General features: G+C 47.1%; 1 protein-coding gene across 2 annotated transcripts in view; it reads right to left on the bottom strand.

Moving 5' to 3' along the window:
* RELN (reelin) overlaps window positions 1-11,925 on the bottom strand; it is a 539,369-nt gene extending 527,444 nt beyond the window's left edge. For both annotated transcript variants that reach the window (XM_051849694.3, XM_070071183.2), the window contains exon 1: window positions 11,409-11,925. In XM_051849694.3, the coding sequence (XP_051705654.3) occupies window positions 11,409-11,634 (226 nt within the window). In that variant the 5' untranslated portion in view covers window positions 11,635-11,925. The remainder of the gene's footprint in view (window positions 1-11,408) is intronic.
* Window positions 11,926-13,319: the final 1,394 nt, after the last annotated feature.

Here is a 13,319-nt window from a genome sequence, read left to right as displayed (position 1 = left end):
ACTTGGGAAGTGACCCAGCAGATGAAAGCTCTCTCTCCCTCTCTCCTTTTCAAATAAATAAATATTAAATAAAAATATCTGATCCATGTATGAAAAGTAACTCTACAAAGTCAAGTGCAAGACAACACTGATTTTGATATCACTGTATGAGCAGGGCTCTGAGTAGAGAGTGGACCACACACTGCAGAAAGCTCTGGGTCATCACCAAGGATTTCCATTGTACGCCACCTCTCTCAATTTTGTAGGCTGCACATGCAGACTCATAACACTTAGAGGACTTTTCTAAAGAAAGGGATATATTGCAAGTAGATGAACGTCAACGAAATTGTTTTAAAAAGTCTCCTGCCACATACCTTTTTGAATTCTCTTGTATTCAAGCTGCACCTAAGTTCTACTGGTGAGTCAGAGAACAAATTTCCTATTTAATTTGGCATGCTAATAAAAATTATATTATAAAACTGTTATAAGAATAAATTTGAAAAAAAAATTTGGAAATGGCTTTTTGGTACTTTGCCTTCCTTACTTGGAAGGCATGCTAGTAACTCTTTCATGCAGATAGCACACTAGATAATACCTTTGATTTGGGCTTTATCTGAAAGACATGTGTAGTCCAACAACTGAAAACTTAGAACTATAAAACCCCAGCCTTCTGGACTGATATGTGAAATCTTTATTTTATGTTTTACTTCTTCGTCATCATCTGTTTATTTGAGAGGCTCTGAGAAGGGGACAGAGAGAAATACAGAGAGAGCTCCCACTCAGAGTTCATTCCCTCAACGCCTGCAATGGGTGGGCTGGCTGACCCTTCAGCTGGGAGCTGGGAACACAGGTCCCCTTCATGGGAGGCAGGAACCCAATTTCCGAGCTGTCACTGCTGCCTTGCTGGGTCTGCAGGAGCAGGCAGCTGGAGTCGGGAGCCAGGTGCCAACCCCAGGTCCTCGGATATGGGACCTGGACCTCTTAGTGGGTGTCTGCATGCCTGGGCTCGATGCCTGCCCAGCAATCTTTTATCTTAATCAGCAAAAAATAGCTTTTACTTTTTCCTGAGTTTCTTTTTCCTGAAATGACTTTTACTATTCCTTGTTATGTTCCCTTCCCAGGAATAATCATCATTTAAAAAGATAACTGCACACTCCAATGATTCTGGAGTAAGACAGAGTCCCGAATAAGCAGCCTTGCAGTCTTGGGCAAAAGGCGCACCTCTCTGCGACTCCCTTCTGCCTCCATAGAAGCAGGGTAACAGCACCTGCTCCCGAGGCTTTTGCAGAGAATCACGTGCGTTAATACACATAAGGCACCTAGTCTCTGGCACCTATTAAGTGCTAGTTTAGGGTTCACTCTTATTACTATGGCTATGATTTATTCCGATAGTTCTTCAGCTGCCATTTTTCACAGTCTCAGTGCTCAGAATGGCAATGTCAATCCACTTTATTTTTTTAAAGACCTAGAACAAAACTTGTTTTCCTATATTCCCCGCTCCTCCCCACCCCCACCCCCCCCAAAAAAAAACACTGGACATAAAAGTTTCTGCAGGGTGAGAATGCAGGAAGTGTGGCTGCGAGGAAAGGAAGTATGAAAAGGACCGGGACTAGGACCACAGGATATGTCAACACTCGTAACAGAAGTGGCCTCCGCCAAATGATGACATGTTCCTGCAGGTAAGCCTGCGGTGTCGGCTTCCTCTGTTGACATGTAACAAGCAGGAGAAATGACAAACTTGGATTCGGTCCTGGAGGCTTGAGCCAGACATAACAGACAAGGTGAAGGTGAGGGCAGAGCCCACATTCACAGCCAAGCAGCACATCTAGGTGTTGTAAATGTCAACAGGATTTACATATGGTGACGCTGCACTTTGGAGAGATAAGAGTGTCAGCAAACAAAGTTCAGAGGCGGAAACTAACAAGCATAAACTGTCAGTATATAAGCGACTCCAGAAACCAGAGGTCAGGCACAGGTTACCTTCCCACAGCTCAACTACAAGAGCTAATACAAAATGCACCATCGTAACCACCTGCAGGGATATTCTGGAAATACACCCAAAGTAGCCTAGCTAAAGCACCAGAGGACCAAAGCAATTCAGAACTGGATACAAGAATTGTGAGTGACACAGCAGAGAACGTTAACTGGTTCCTTCATGTGTTTCAAAGAAATGCATATTAATTAGGACTACATTCAGAACATAAACTCAGCATGACTTAATAGGAGTAATTTTTTTAATATTTTTTAAAGATTTATTTATTTATTTAAAGTCAGAGTTACACAGACAGAAAAGAGGCAGAGGCAGAGAGAGAGAGAGAGAGATCCCCCATCCAATGGTTCACTCCCCAATTGGCTACAATGGCAGGAGCTGCACCGATCCAAAGCCAGGAGCCAGGAGCCTCCTCCAGGCCTCCCACGCAGGCACAGGGGCCCAAGGACTTGGGCCATCTTCCACTGCTTTGTCAGGCCACAGCAGAAAGCTGGATCAGAAGAGGAGCAGCCCGGACTAGAACCAGTGCCCATATGGGATGCCGGCGCCTCAGGCCAGGGTGTTAGCCCGCTGGGCCACAGTGCTGGCCCGGAGTAACTTTTCTTATGATAAAAGAAACTTCCAAATTATTCCAGGGCTGACACAGCTGCCAAGAATATACATAAGGACCCAGCTCCCTCTACAGCTCTGAGTCACTATTCTTAGCCTGTGGCCAGGATCCTCAAGAACAGAATAGGGCTGCAACACCTCCTAGCTAGAAGATATAGGTAAGGGTATGGTCCCAAGAAATGAAAACAAAAACAAAACATGTACCTGCTGAGTCTTCTGAAAACCTCCTTTGTTTTATCAAGAACCTTCCCAAAGATCACAATCAGCTGACTTCCACTTAACATTACTGAATCATACAGGACTGGGGGTATCTTTAACTGGACACATTTGATCCAAACAAAATCAGTTAGTGAGAGAGGCATCCTAGATGTAACTGTACACAACAATCAACGTGTGCCACAAAACGTGGCACTGTTGGGTCTAGAAACAGAGCAATTGCTCTCCAATAGTCCAGAGAAGATCTCAACTGTGAGATCGATGGACAAACTTTCATAGATTCCAGAATCTGCCACGGAGATCATCTAACTCCATACTTCTGAACAACCTACACAGGGTCATGTGGCTGCCCATGTCAACCTACCTGCCGTGGACACAGAGAGCGCACCACCAGCCACGGCCTTACTCTGCCCTGTGTGTGGGTGTGGCTGTGTTTTCTCACAGATGGACTGGCCTTGCGGTTCACCACCTACTTTCTTCACTCACTCTCAGGACCCAGCAAACTCTGTCAACATCAGTCTCTCTCAGTTCCAGTTTGGCTGCAAGAGTTTTGTATTTTAAAAGCATTTCACATTGGCTTGTGGACATGCACACATAAGGGTGCTTCAAAAAGTTCTTGGAAAATGGCATTCAAGAGAGAAGTATATTTTGGTGTAAAATCTGTTTGAAGTCCGTGCAGAGCTTTTTCCTCATACATAGGTCCCATATCTTTTCGAAGACCCCTTGTATAGTATAAAAAATTGGACCAAATATACAAGCATGAAACTCTTTTACATTTGTTTAATTCTGCATATGTCCCTAGACCGCTATCTAAACCCACACATTTTTGGTTGTGGGTTTGGTCAACTAAAGAAAAATACTCCATTTAGGAACAAGAATGTTTGACTTAGGAACTGGATAAATTAACCAAAATTTCTATTGGACTAAAACTATACTGATTTTATGATATCTGAAGGCAAAAAATAACACTTTTTGTGGCTTTTTGTGGCTTCTGCATCCATATTTGGTAGCGAGCCGATTTTTTTTTTTTCCACTTTTGTGACCCTTCTCAACATACTCAGTTTGGAATCGCACTTGAAACATGTCGCCTGTTGGCCAGGCACGGATGAACAGCTCTTATCCGGGTATCTCATCTCAAATTGGGTGACTGTAGCAGATGATAACTTCCATTACCTAGTAAGCACCTACTGTGTGTCACATGCTTTATATACAATGTCTTGTTTCATATCAGCGACAATGAAAAGTGGAAACCATGGCTTCTATATTAGAAATGTACACTCCGCAGCTCAGAGAGGACAGGTGCAAGACAAGCAGACGAATTGCTGCTGCAAAAGCTTGGACTCTCCCCACTACCTCACTGTGCCTCTCTGGGCTTCTCTTTACAGGGTCATGAGTCTGCGCCTGGAGCCACAGACGTTTCAAATGTTTGAGCTGGAATACACACTGGAGTTCACATGCAACAAAACAATGAAGTAGATTCTGTTCAAGAAATACCCTGGAGGATTGAGGAGGGTGGGTGTTTAGCTTGGCATTTAAGTCATGGCTTAAGACACCTGCGTTCCATCTCTGGTGTCCATGAGTCCAGCTTCTTGCTAACACAGACCCTGGGAGACAGCAGCGATGGCTTACGTAACTGGGAGACTTTGATTGAGTTGCTTCTCCCAGCTATGGCCCCAGCCCAGCTCTGGGCTTTATGAGCATTTGGGGAGTGAATCAGTGGGTTGGGAGTTCTCTCTGTCTGTCTCTCCCCTAGCCTCCCTCTCTGCCTGTTAAATGAATCAGGAAAACAGAGCTCCCTTCTTTGCTTCCAATCTGGGGCACTCCACCTTTCACCGCACTGCTGCCCTCTCTGGTCTGCTTATCAAATGCCAGTGACCTGAAAAGGTGGCTTCGTTATGGCGGTAGCTACGCAGCTGCAATTATGCGCTTGCCAATGAGACCAGCAACTCAATGACATAATCCGAGGTAATGGGGATGATGATGAAGTCACGTCTTCTTCAGCTTTCCAGAAGCAGCCTAGAGCACTCAAGCATTCAAGAGATCTCAAAATGGAGCTGCCTTTGGGATTCAAATGCATTCAGTGTGCTGTTTTCCAGTTGCTACAGCACTCCCATCCGCTGTATCTAAGAGTTTCTGTGCCCAAACTTCTGATGCTACAGCGTCACCACACACTGACAGCAAAAAAGGCAGCCAATTCGGAATCCAACAACTACAGGCTTGGGTGCTCTACCAAAAGATTTTACAGTGCAGGAGAAGGGACCCTATTTTCCTATTGGGAATAACTAGCTCACAGTTTTTCAAATGGGCAAGTAAAATGTTTTAAATGAGCAGATCAAACCGATCTTTACAATGGCAATACGCAAACCTACTTTTACCCACTTCTATGATGGCAAATGGTCAATGAATATCATAATTGATAAAAACGTGGAGATACTTTCCACATTACATATCAAAGGAGAGAAATGCCATAAAGTTGGTGACCAGAGGAACCCTGAAGAAAAGAGAGAGTAAAAAGAGAAAGGAAACAGAACCGTGAAGCAGAAAAAAGAGGTGGAGAGGGGAACCAAGAGCCTGCGACACGGATCAGAAGGGAAGCAAAAGGGAAGCGACTGCGAAGCTTTAGGAGAAGGAAGAAAGCAAAAGAGAAGGCAGGCTGCATTCAGATGAGGAGGGGGAGCAGCGCAGGAAAGGCAGGTAGCGGCGAGGGGCCTGGAGCACGCGCTGCTCCAGCTGTTAGCAGCCCTGCTCGGGTCCCTAGGTTTGTGGCCATCCACAATCAGTGTTACCGGGACCCATCGCCAGCTCTCCTAGAATTGAAGAGGGACCTTTCAGCAGTAAAAATGTGTTTTCAACATCGTTTTAGTTTTCTAAGAAAAGGATTTCTAGGGTATTTAATGTCTACATTGGCAGCTCAGAGCCTCTGTAACTATCCCTTTGTGGTACTCAAAGCAGTTTAACCAGCTTAGCTTTGTGTTTTGAGCAATTAGGGTTACCTCACACTACAAACCAACACTTGTTCATTTGTGCTCCACACACACCCTCAAATTCATTGCCATAGCTGGGACCCTTAGGGGACAGAATAAAATGGGGGATGAAGTATGCACAGTTTTAAAGGCAGTAAATTTTAAAAATAATTCGTTAACTCATAGGCACAGCATTCAACTTGTCAGAAGTTCTGTCTCTTTGAGATGAGCATGGCAGGTGACCATGGTGAAAACTGCTCTCTGAGCCACACACTTAACACCAAAGAAAGATCACTTCTTGCAGAATGTTCTAGAGTCCAGATTTTTTTAAAAATACACCATTTCTATGTTTAAACAGTCATTATGGGAACTTCAAGGTTGAAAAGTTCAATCCCAGTTTCTTAAAAATGTGCTTTAGAATTTTCTTTAAGCTGATGAGGATGAAATGATAGTTTGGTTATTTTTTAAGTGAATCTAAAATTAGGTGAAAGGTGTATCTTAATCACCTCAATGTTTTTTAAACAAGAATATATAAATGAATTTCCTTTTACGCATGTTATGTCGTGGCTCAGACACACCCTACCTACCTCACTTCTCTCTGTTCATGGTGCACCTGCCCATTCCAACCTCACACCTCCCACTTCCCTTCTTTCCCTCAGTGTAGGATCATCCTTTTTTTTAAAATCTGCTTTTATATAACAGAAATAACTTTATCTCTTGAGTGAGTACATTGACCAGTATAACTCTTAAAATGCAAATGTTCAAAAAGTACTTGCCGCTCAATTTATTTATGATTTTCACTAGTAAAGGCTATTTTAAATAAAGGGGCTATTGCATCAGCAGCTGCTTGTGAGCATTAAAGACATAATAAGTTTCTGTGTCACACTTGAAATAACCAGAGAAACAGTTATCACTTACTGTGCAACCTATCCCAAATAATTGATAATGTGAGGTTCCCAGATCATTCTGTAAAATTGGCCAATTCCCAAAAGGGGAAAAACAAATCAAAGATAGCTCTAAGATATTTTCTCTTGAATAAAATTAATTTATGAAAAACTGGGAAGTCAATAATATTGACTTTAAAAATCTCGTTATAATATCTATCAGCCTCTTTTCAAAGATAGAAAGAAAAATGTATTCGAATCAGACAGTTCAGCAAAAAATAATACTCACATGATTACAATGACACAACTTTCCTTTTCTGTGCTTATCATTTTAATGAAAATAGAAATAATTTAAAATAAAAAAACTGGAAAGAAATACTCTAAATAATTTCTAGTAATGAATTACTACGGAGTAAGAATTTCTGCCTAAATGATATTCTGAATTATGACTCTAAAGATCTGATCTTTTTTTAAGATTGGAACTGAAACACACAAGGAATATAAATTACATGAGGCAACATCTTTTGGTTTAAGAAACAATCTGAGCCACATCAGTAAAATGTTTCCAATAAATTACAGAGAGTAAGATGAACTACATGACAAGCAGAGCAAAATGCTTTAAAAAGCCACATTTTCAGTCAGATCTAAGCAGGACACAGCTGCAGTTCATTTATAAATTGCATCTGACAAATGATTCTAAGAGTTTCAATATGCTGATTAAATAATCTGACACCAAAGGAGGATTAAACACACACACACACACACACACACACACACACACCTGATCAACAACTGTTATTTTAGCAAAGGTAAATGACTTATATCCAAATAGTAAAATCGTGTCTTTGAAAGGAGTTAAATCTGGAGTATGTGCCCAAGCATTGTATCTCACAGAGAGCCATCACTCGGATTTGAGAGGCCACCACATCCAGTATACTTCCTTTGAACAGTGATCTTTAGACAGCAACTAGTTGATTTCAGAACACAGGTTGTCCACAATAGGTAACTGGCAGTTGTTACAGCAACGTGCCCCGAATATTTTATCCTGGTTTTATTTTTTTAAGGTAAACGTTCAGTAGGAAAGTGATTTTCCTGCCCACCTTCACAGTATGGTTTTTTAAATGGCATGGAAATGTTGAATGCAAGAACCACCAATGGTGTTGGTGGATCTACAAAATACAAGAGAATCCTCCCTCTAAAGTGTCCCTGGTATGCCACTAATTCAGTCTGAACCACAAAGAATCGATTTCCCTCAATAGACTGCTTAGATCACATTCTTATCATTATTGCCCTATAAGAATAGAGATTCTAATTCCTAGAAATTCAGGTAAATGGCCTCATTGAAGCGCAAGTGCTTTGAACAGACTCCTGTATCCACCCTTGGCTTGCAGGGGCAATGATTTTTCAGAGCTGATCTTTCCTTTCTGGTGGTGATTGAGTGAAGGCAACTTCGCAAGTGGGCAGGTGCTCCCTGATGGGACTTCAGGGGTATCTGAAGTCTTCCTCTCACACAATATGTTCTCTTCGGGCTTAGCGACGCTGAAGTTATTTTAAGCATAAAGGGGTGGGGGGAAATGCTTCCACAATTAAGAAAAAATGTAAATTGACTGGGGGAGGAGTTGCAAACAACAGTGGTAGAGAGACAGCTAGGTGGTGCAGATGAGGAAGAGGCGCTACCACGGGAGAGGAAGGCTGCAGACTTCACCTTGACCCTCGCGTGCGTGTGTCACAGTACTGTACTGGTCCCCAGGAGCACAGGCAGTCAGCTGCTGGGCGTGGCTGGGAAAGAAAACAGCGACCCAGACCATCTAGGTCGCCATTTCCTACTTTCCTATCATTTGCAACTTTCTATCAAAAAAAAAAAAAATTACCCAGATTTGGCACCTGGAAGCCCTGAGAAAACAGACCAGATCTTGGGTTTCGTGCAAAAAATAAAAAATCTAGAAAAAAATGTCTGACCCCAAGATCTTTCTAATGATGCATATAAAACCTCTTTCTGCTAAGCTTCTACACTGCGGTGCATGCATGGAAAGATATCATAGTTCGTCATGGCTAACAATGCCATCTCAAGGGAGTCACAGACAAGAGAATTTAAAAGATATAAGAAGATGAGAACAGAGATGCTGCGTGACACCACTTAATTAAGAGATGGGAGCCTATTAGATAACAACCATGCACTATGTACAGAGCGGCTGATACTGCAGACAGATGAATAAACTACTTAATGTTGGAAATCTGTAACTATTCTGCTACAGTCCCAAGCTTCAAATTCTTTAGTACTATATTTCATCATTATGTTTGGTCAAAGATTTTTGATAGAAACCTTTAAATAAACACGACAAATACAGGAACCTGTGATTTTTAACGTCTTTATTCTAGATTTCTTATTAATCTAGGCTGTCCGTGCCCTGATCTTCATGAACATTCTACGTTACACGTACACACCACCTCAACCAGTGCACTCTCAGGTTAAAAAAAAAAAATCTATCAGCTCTGTACCCAACAACACAAGTTCCATGTAAATCACAGATACTCCGTATTTTTCTGGACATAGCTACTACCTTTTAAAGACCTAGAAGGTTAGCAGCAAAGTCGCAAGCAACATTCTACAGATACCTTAAGCTTGCATAGACTTTTTGGCCAAAGAACCTTCCATTTTGGTCACGTATCCAAATAAGCCACTCATGAAAGTATATTGGGTTAAGTTTTGAACTATCGGCAGTTCACTTCTTCCAGATGCTAAACAATTAACTTTGAAATTAATTTAGACAAAAGATCTAAAAAAGCATTCAACATTTCTTCTTCATGTGGAACATCCTACAAGACAAACTGTTACTAAAGGCCTATAGCTACAGCTAGAGCTCAGATATAAGTGGTTGGTGAACTAGGTTAACAGGAATTTATCCTCAAAGCTTACACTAATTTGACCTTTTATAACTTAACACAGTAAGATTCCTCGACCTTTTCAGTGGCAGAAATTGGAGATTCTCTCCTCCCAATGCCCAGTATAAAGCATTACACTTCATTCTTCCTCAGGGTCACCTGCTGGTCATTTCAGACCCGATTATCGTCCGTGGTGGTAGGTGGACTCACACCTGCTAACTTTACAGCAAAAGAAAAGCCTACGGTACGGTTTAGTGTTTTTGACTTAAATGTTCCATGACAGCACCTTACAACTGATGTGGAAGACAGAAACAAAAATGGGCTTCATGCCATCAGATGGTCTTTCTTCCCAGCCTGCCCAGACCGCCCTGCTAGCTCACCTACCGCCCTCCCGGGAGTTAGCACTGGGCAAGCATCTTTGCTAAGGCTCCTCACACTGAGTGAGCGGCCCAACCAATCTGTCTTGGGTTAGGCTCCCAGGTGTCACCATGCTGGCTTCTTTCCACCTAAAGAGCCTCAGACTCAGAAAAGCACCAGATTGTTCTTGGGACGACAGTGCAGGAAGGGCTTCTGGGAAAGGCGAGACTAGTCACGGATATTGACTTTCCAAAATTAATTTTTAAAATCCCAGTAAATTGGACTTTGTGCTACAAGAAAGTTGCGAAAACATTTTTCTAAACTAGGAAGCATTGATTTAGGCCAAATATTTTAAAACAGATAGGAAGGTTTTTTTTTTTTAAAGAAAAGGCAAAAGATTTATACTATCTGAAGAGAAACCAGAGTATGAAGCGTCTTGAAAAAAAAAATTCCTACGTATTCTTAACATTTTTAAACGCACGTCTTTCTGAAATGCCAGTGTCCCTCGGGCTGTCTCTTGCCGTGTCAACAACGGTTAGCCTAATAGAGAAACTGTAACACGACCTAACCAGGCAGCAGTTTCTATTCGGTTGGGTCTAATTATTTTTTGCGTTAAAATTCAGATTAAATAGTGGCTGTCAACTGCTTAAAAGCGCCATCGAAGTGGAACATTCAGAAGTCCCAGCAGAAACACAGAAAACAGACACTAGTTTGATTTCTCCACATAGTGTACTAGCTTAGGATGAAATTCTACGTCTTGAAGCTAAAGTCTTCCTTAGTGCTAATTTCCAGAAAGGATTGCAAAATGATCCCCTTCCCAAAGGTTCCTTTACATCATGGGGGGGGGGGGGACCTCCACCTGCAGCTGTGAGCTGTGCAAATGTAAGCAAAGTTACTGGGAAGCGCCACGAAGGTGACCCGAACGCCCAGCACCGTGGCCAAAATAGGAGAACAAGCAGAGACACCAGGAAGCACTGCCGAGCCGGGGACCCCCTCAGAAAGCACAGGACGCCGTTAGCAGTCCACAGGGGCTTCCTGGCTGCTGGCGAGCCGCAGGAACTTTGCGGCGGGCGGTGCGGGGCACCGCGGCGCTTCGATCTGTCACCGGCCGGCCCGCAAAGCCCAGTGACAGCCCCTAAGCCGCCCCGCAGGCCCCTCGAGGGGAAGACAGGGAGCAGGACAAAGGTCTAGGTTGAGGGGAGCAAGAGGCGCGCGTCCCCTCACCGTGGCAGCGGCACCAACCAGCAGCGCGGAAGGAAGCCCCGAGCCCCCCAAGAATTCTCAGGCGTTTGGCATGAGCGCCGGCCCTGCCCGCGGGGACGCGCGGGGTGTGTGTGTGTGAGCATGGGGCAAGGGCAGTGCACCCATTCGCGACTCGGTTCCCCGCTAACTTTGCTCCCCCGCGCCCGCCTTCAGAGCGCAGCGGCGGGACAGGGGGTGTCGCCGCTCCGGTTTTTAAAGGGCCCCTGGGAAGGTACCAGAGGCTGCCGGCGCTCGGGGGACGCCCGGAGGTGCGGCGGTACCTACCATGGTATTCTTGTCCCGGTACGTAGTAGGTGGGGTTGCCCGCAATATGCAGGGAGATGAGCACCTCGCCCTGCTCCCCGTCCCCTTCCAGCTCCCCGTGGTGGGTGCAGAGGAAAAAGAAGGGCGAGAAGCGGGGGTAGTAGCCCACCGCGGCGCGCGCCCTCAGCGTCGCCCCCAGCAGCAGCGCCACGAGCAGAGTCCGCGGGGCCCAGCGCCCGCGCTCCATGCCGCCGCCGCCTCCAACGCCGCGCGCCCCGCGCGCCGCTCGCTCATTCAGTTTGGGAGACGTCGGCACCGAGGAGGAGCCGCGCCACGCGGAGCGAAGGCGGAGAGCGCGGCGGGCACAAGCCGGGAGGGATCGGCCGGGAAGTTCCGCGGGAGACCGCGGCTCCCAAAGTTACTTTAAGCCGTGGCAGAGCGGGGCCGGGGCTGCGGGCGCCGAGAGCGCGGTCGTCCACTGCCTCCTTTGCACCGCCGCTGCCTGTGCGCGACGCCCCTCGGCCAGGCCTGGGAAAGCGCCCGCCCCCCTCCACACCTTCTTAAAGCCCCGGGCGCCGCGTTCCCCCCACCCCCGCCCCCGCCCCCGCCGTCGCCACACGTGTCCCGGCCGCTCCCCCGCCCCCGCGCGCCCGCCCGCCAGCCCGCCACCGCCCCTCCGGCCCGCGTGGCTCGGAGCGCAGCGCGAGGCGCACGCCCCCCGGGGGAGCCTGGCCGGCGCCCGGTCCGCGTCCGGAAGGACAGGGAGGGGTGCGTGCCGCGGCGCGGGGAGGGAGGCGCTGTCGGGGGTACCCGGGAGCCCGCACATCTGCAGGGGGGCCCCTAAAAGAGCCCTGGAGAGAGGGACCCTCCCACCCAGCGGTCCCAACCAGCGGAAGGCGCAGGCCAGCCCCTTGGGCCCTGCGAGTAGCCTTCTCTTCCCCGAGGATGCGCGAGGGAAGGCTCGGGGGGCGGTGGGAACGCGCACGGGCGCAAGCTCCTTTGTCTGAGCCGGCTGCGCCCGGCTCCCCTCGGAGCTCGCAGCCTGGCAGTCTCCCCTGGACGCGGGGAACCGCCCGCGGCCGCGAACCGCCGGGGGCCCCTGCGCTCCGTCCCCTTCCAAGCCCCCAGCCCAGCGCCAGCTTCATCTGTAGCCGGATTTCAAATGAGACGAAGCGACAGTGGGATTGGCAGCCTGGAGCGGTGCCTGGAAATGGTGATTCGTGCCGTTCGGGTGCAGGGACGCGTGAGGCTTGGAGGAGCCCGCGGAGCCGAGCCGCGACAGGCGCTCTTGCGCTGGGCTGGTGGAATATTCATCGCTTCGTCGCGACTGGGTTCTCCAGGCGGAGCTGGGTGCATTTTATTTATTTATATTTATTTATTTGAAAGCAGTGTTTATTGCCTGTGAAAGTCACTTGTGACCTAGGTGCCCGGGCGGGGGAGGGGAGGCGATGGAAGCGGGTGGTAATGAGCTGCGGCGCGGGGGACCGCGGGGACCTGGGATAATCCGTAAGCGCGTCTTCAAGCGAGGCCGGCTGGCAGGGACCCTGAGGCATCCAGAGGAGCCCGGGGGAGGTGGGGGGAGCGGGGGGGGCGCTGCCAGGTTTTAACGCCTCTCCCCACCCACTCTTGGCTGGCCACCAAGCCCAGACAAACCCGCACGCCCTAGAAATGAGTCCGTTATGAAATGGGAAGGGACGGTGTCCGGGCCTGCTGTGGGGAGTGGGAGAAAGTATTGGGGGAAAAAAAAAGGGTCCACGGGGAGACCGCTATAGTCGCTGCCTTGCAAAAGGAAGCGATCGGTTTTTTCCCCCTTACTCGAGCCAAGTTTAGACAGGGAGAAAATGTCCACTTTTTCCTGCTTTTGGCGGGGGAGGGAGGGGGGGGCCGCAAATTCCCCGAGGGAATGGCTGCCATAGAGCAAACATAAAGTAT

This window comes from Oryctolagus cuniculus, chromosome 3 (genome assembly GCF_051225735.1).
Source record: "Oryctolagus cuniculus isolate XC-2025 breed Fujian yellow rabbit chromosome 3, ASM5122573v1, whole genome shotgun sequence".
NCBI classification, from domain to species: Eukaryota; Metazoa; Chordata; class Mammalia; order Lagomorpha; family Leporidae; genus Oryctolagus; species Oryctolagus cuniculus.
This window is presented reverse-complemented; position numbering and strand designations above follow the sequence as displayed.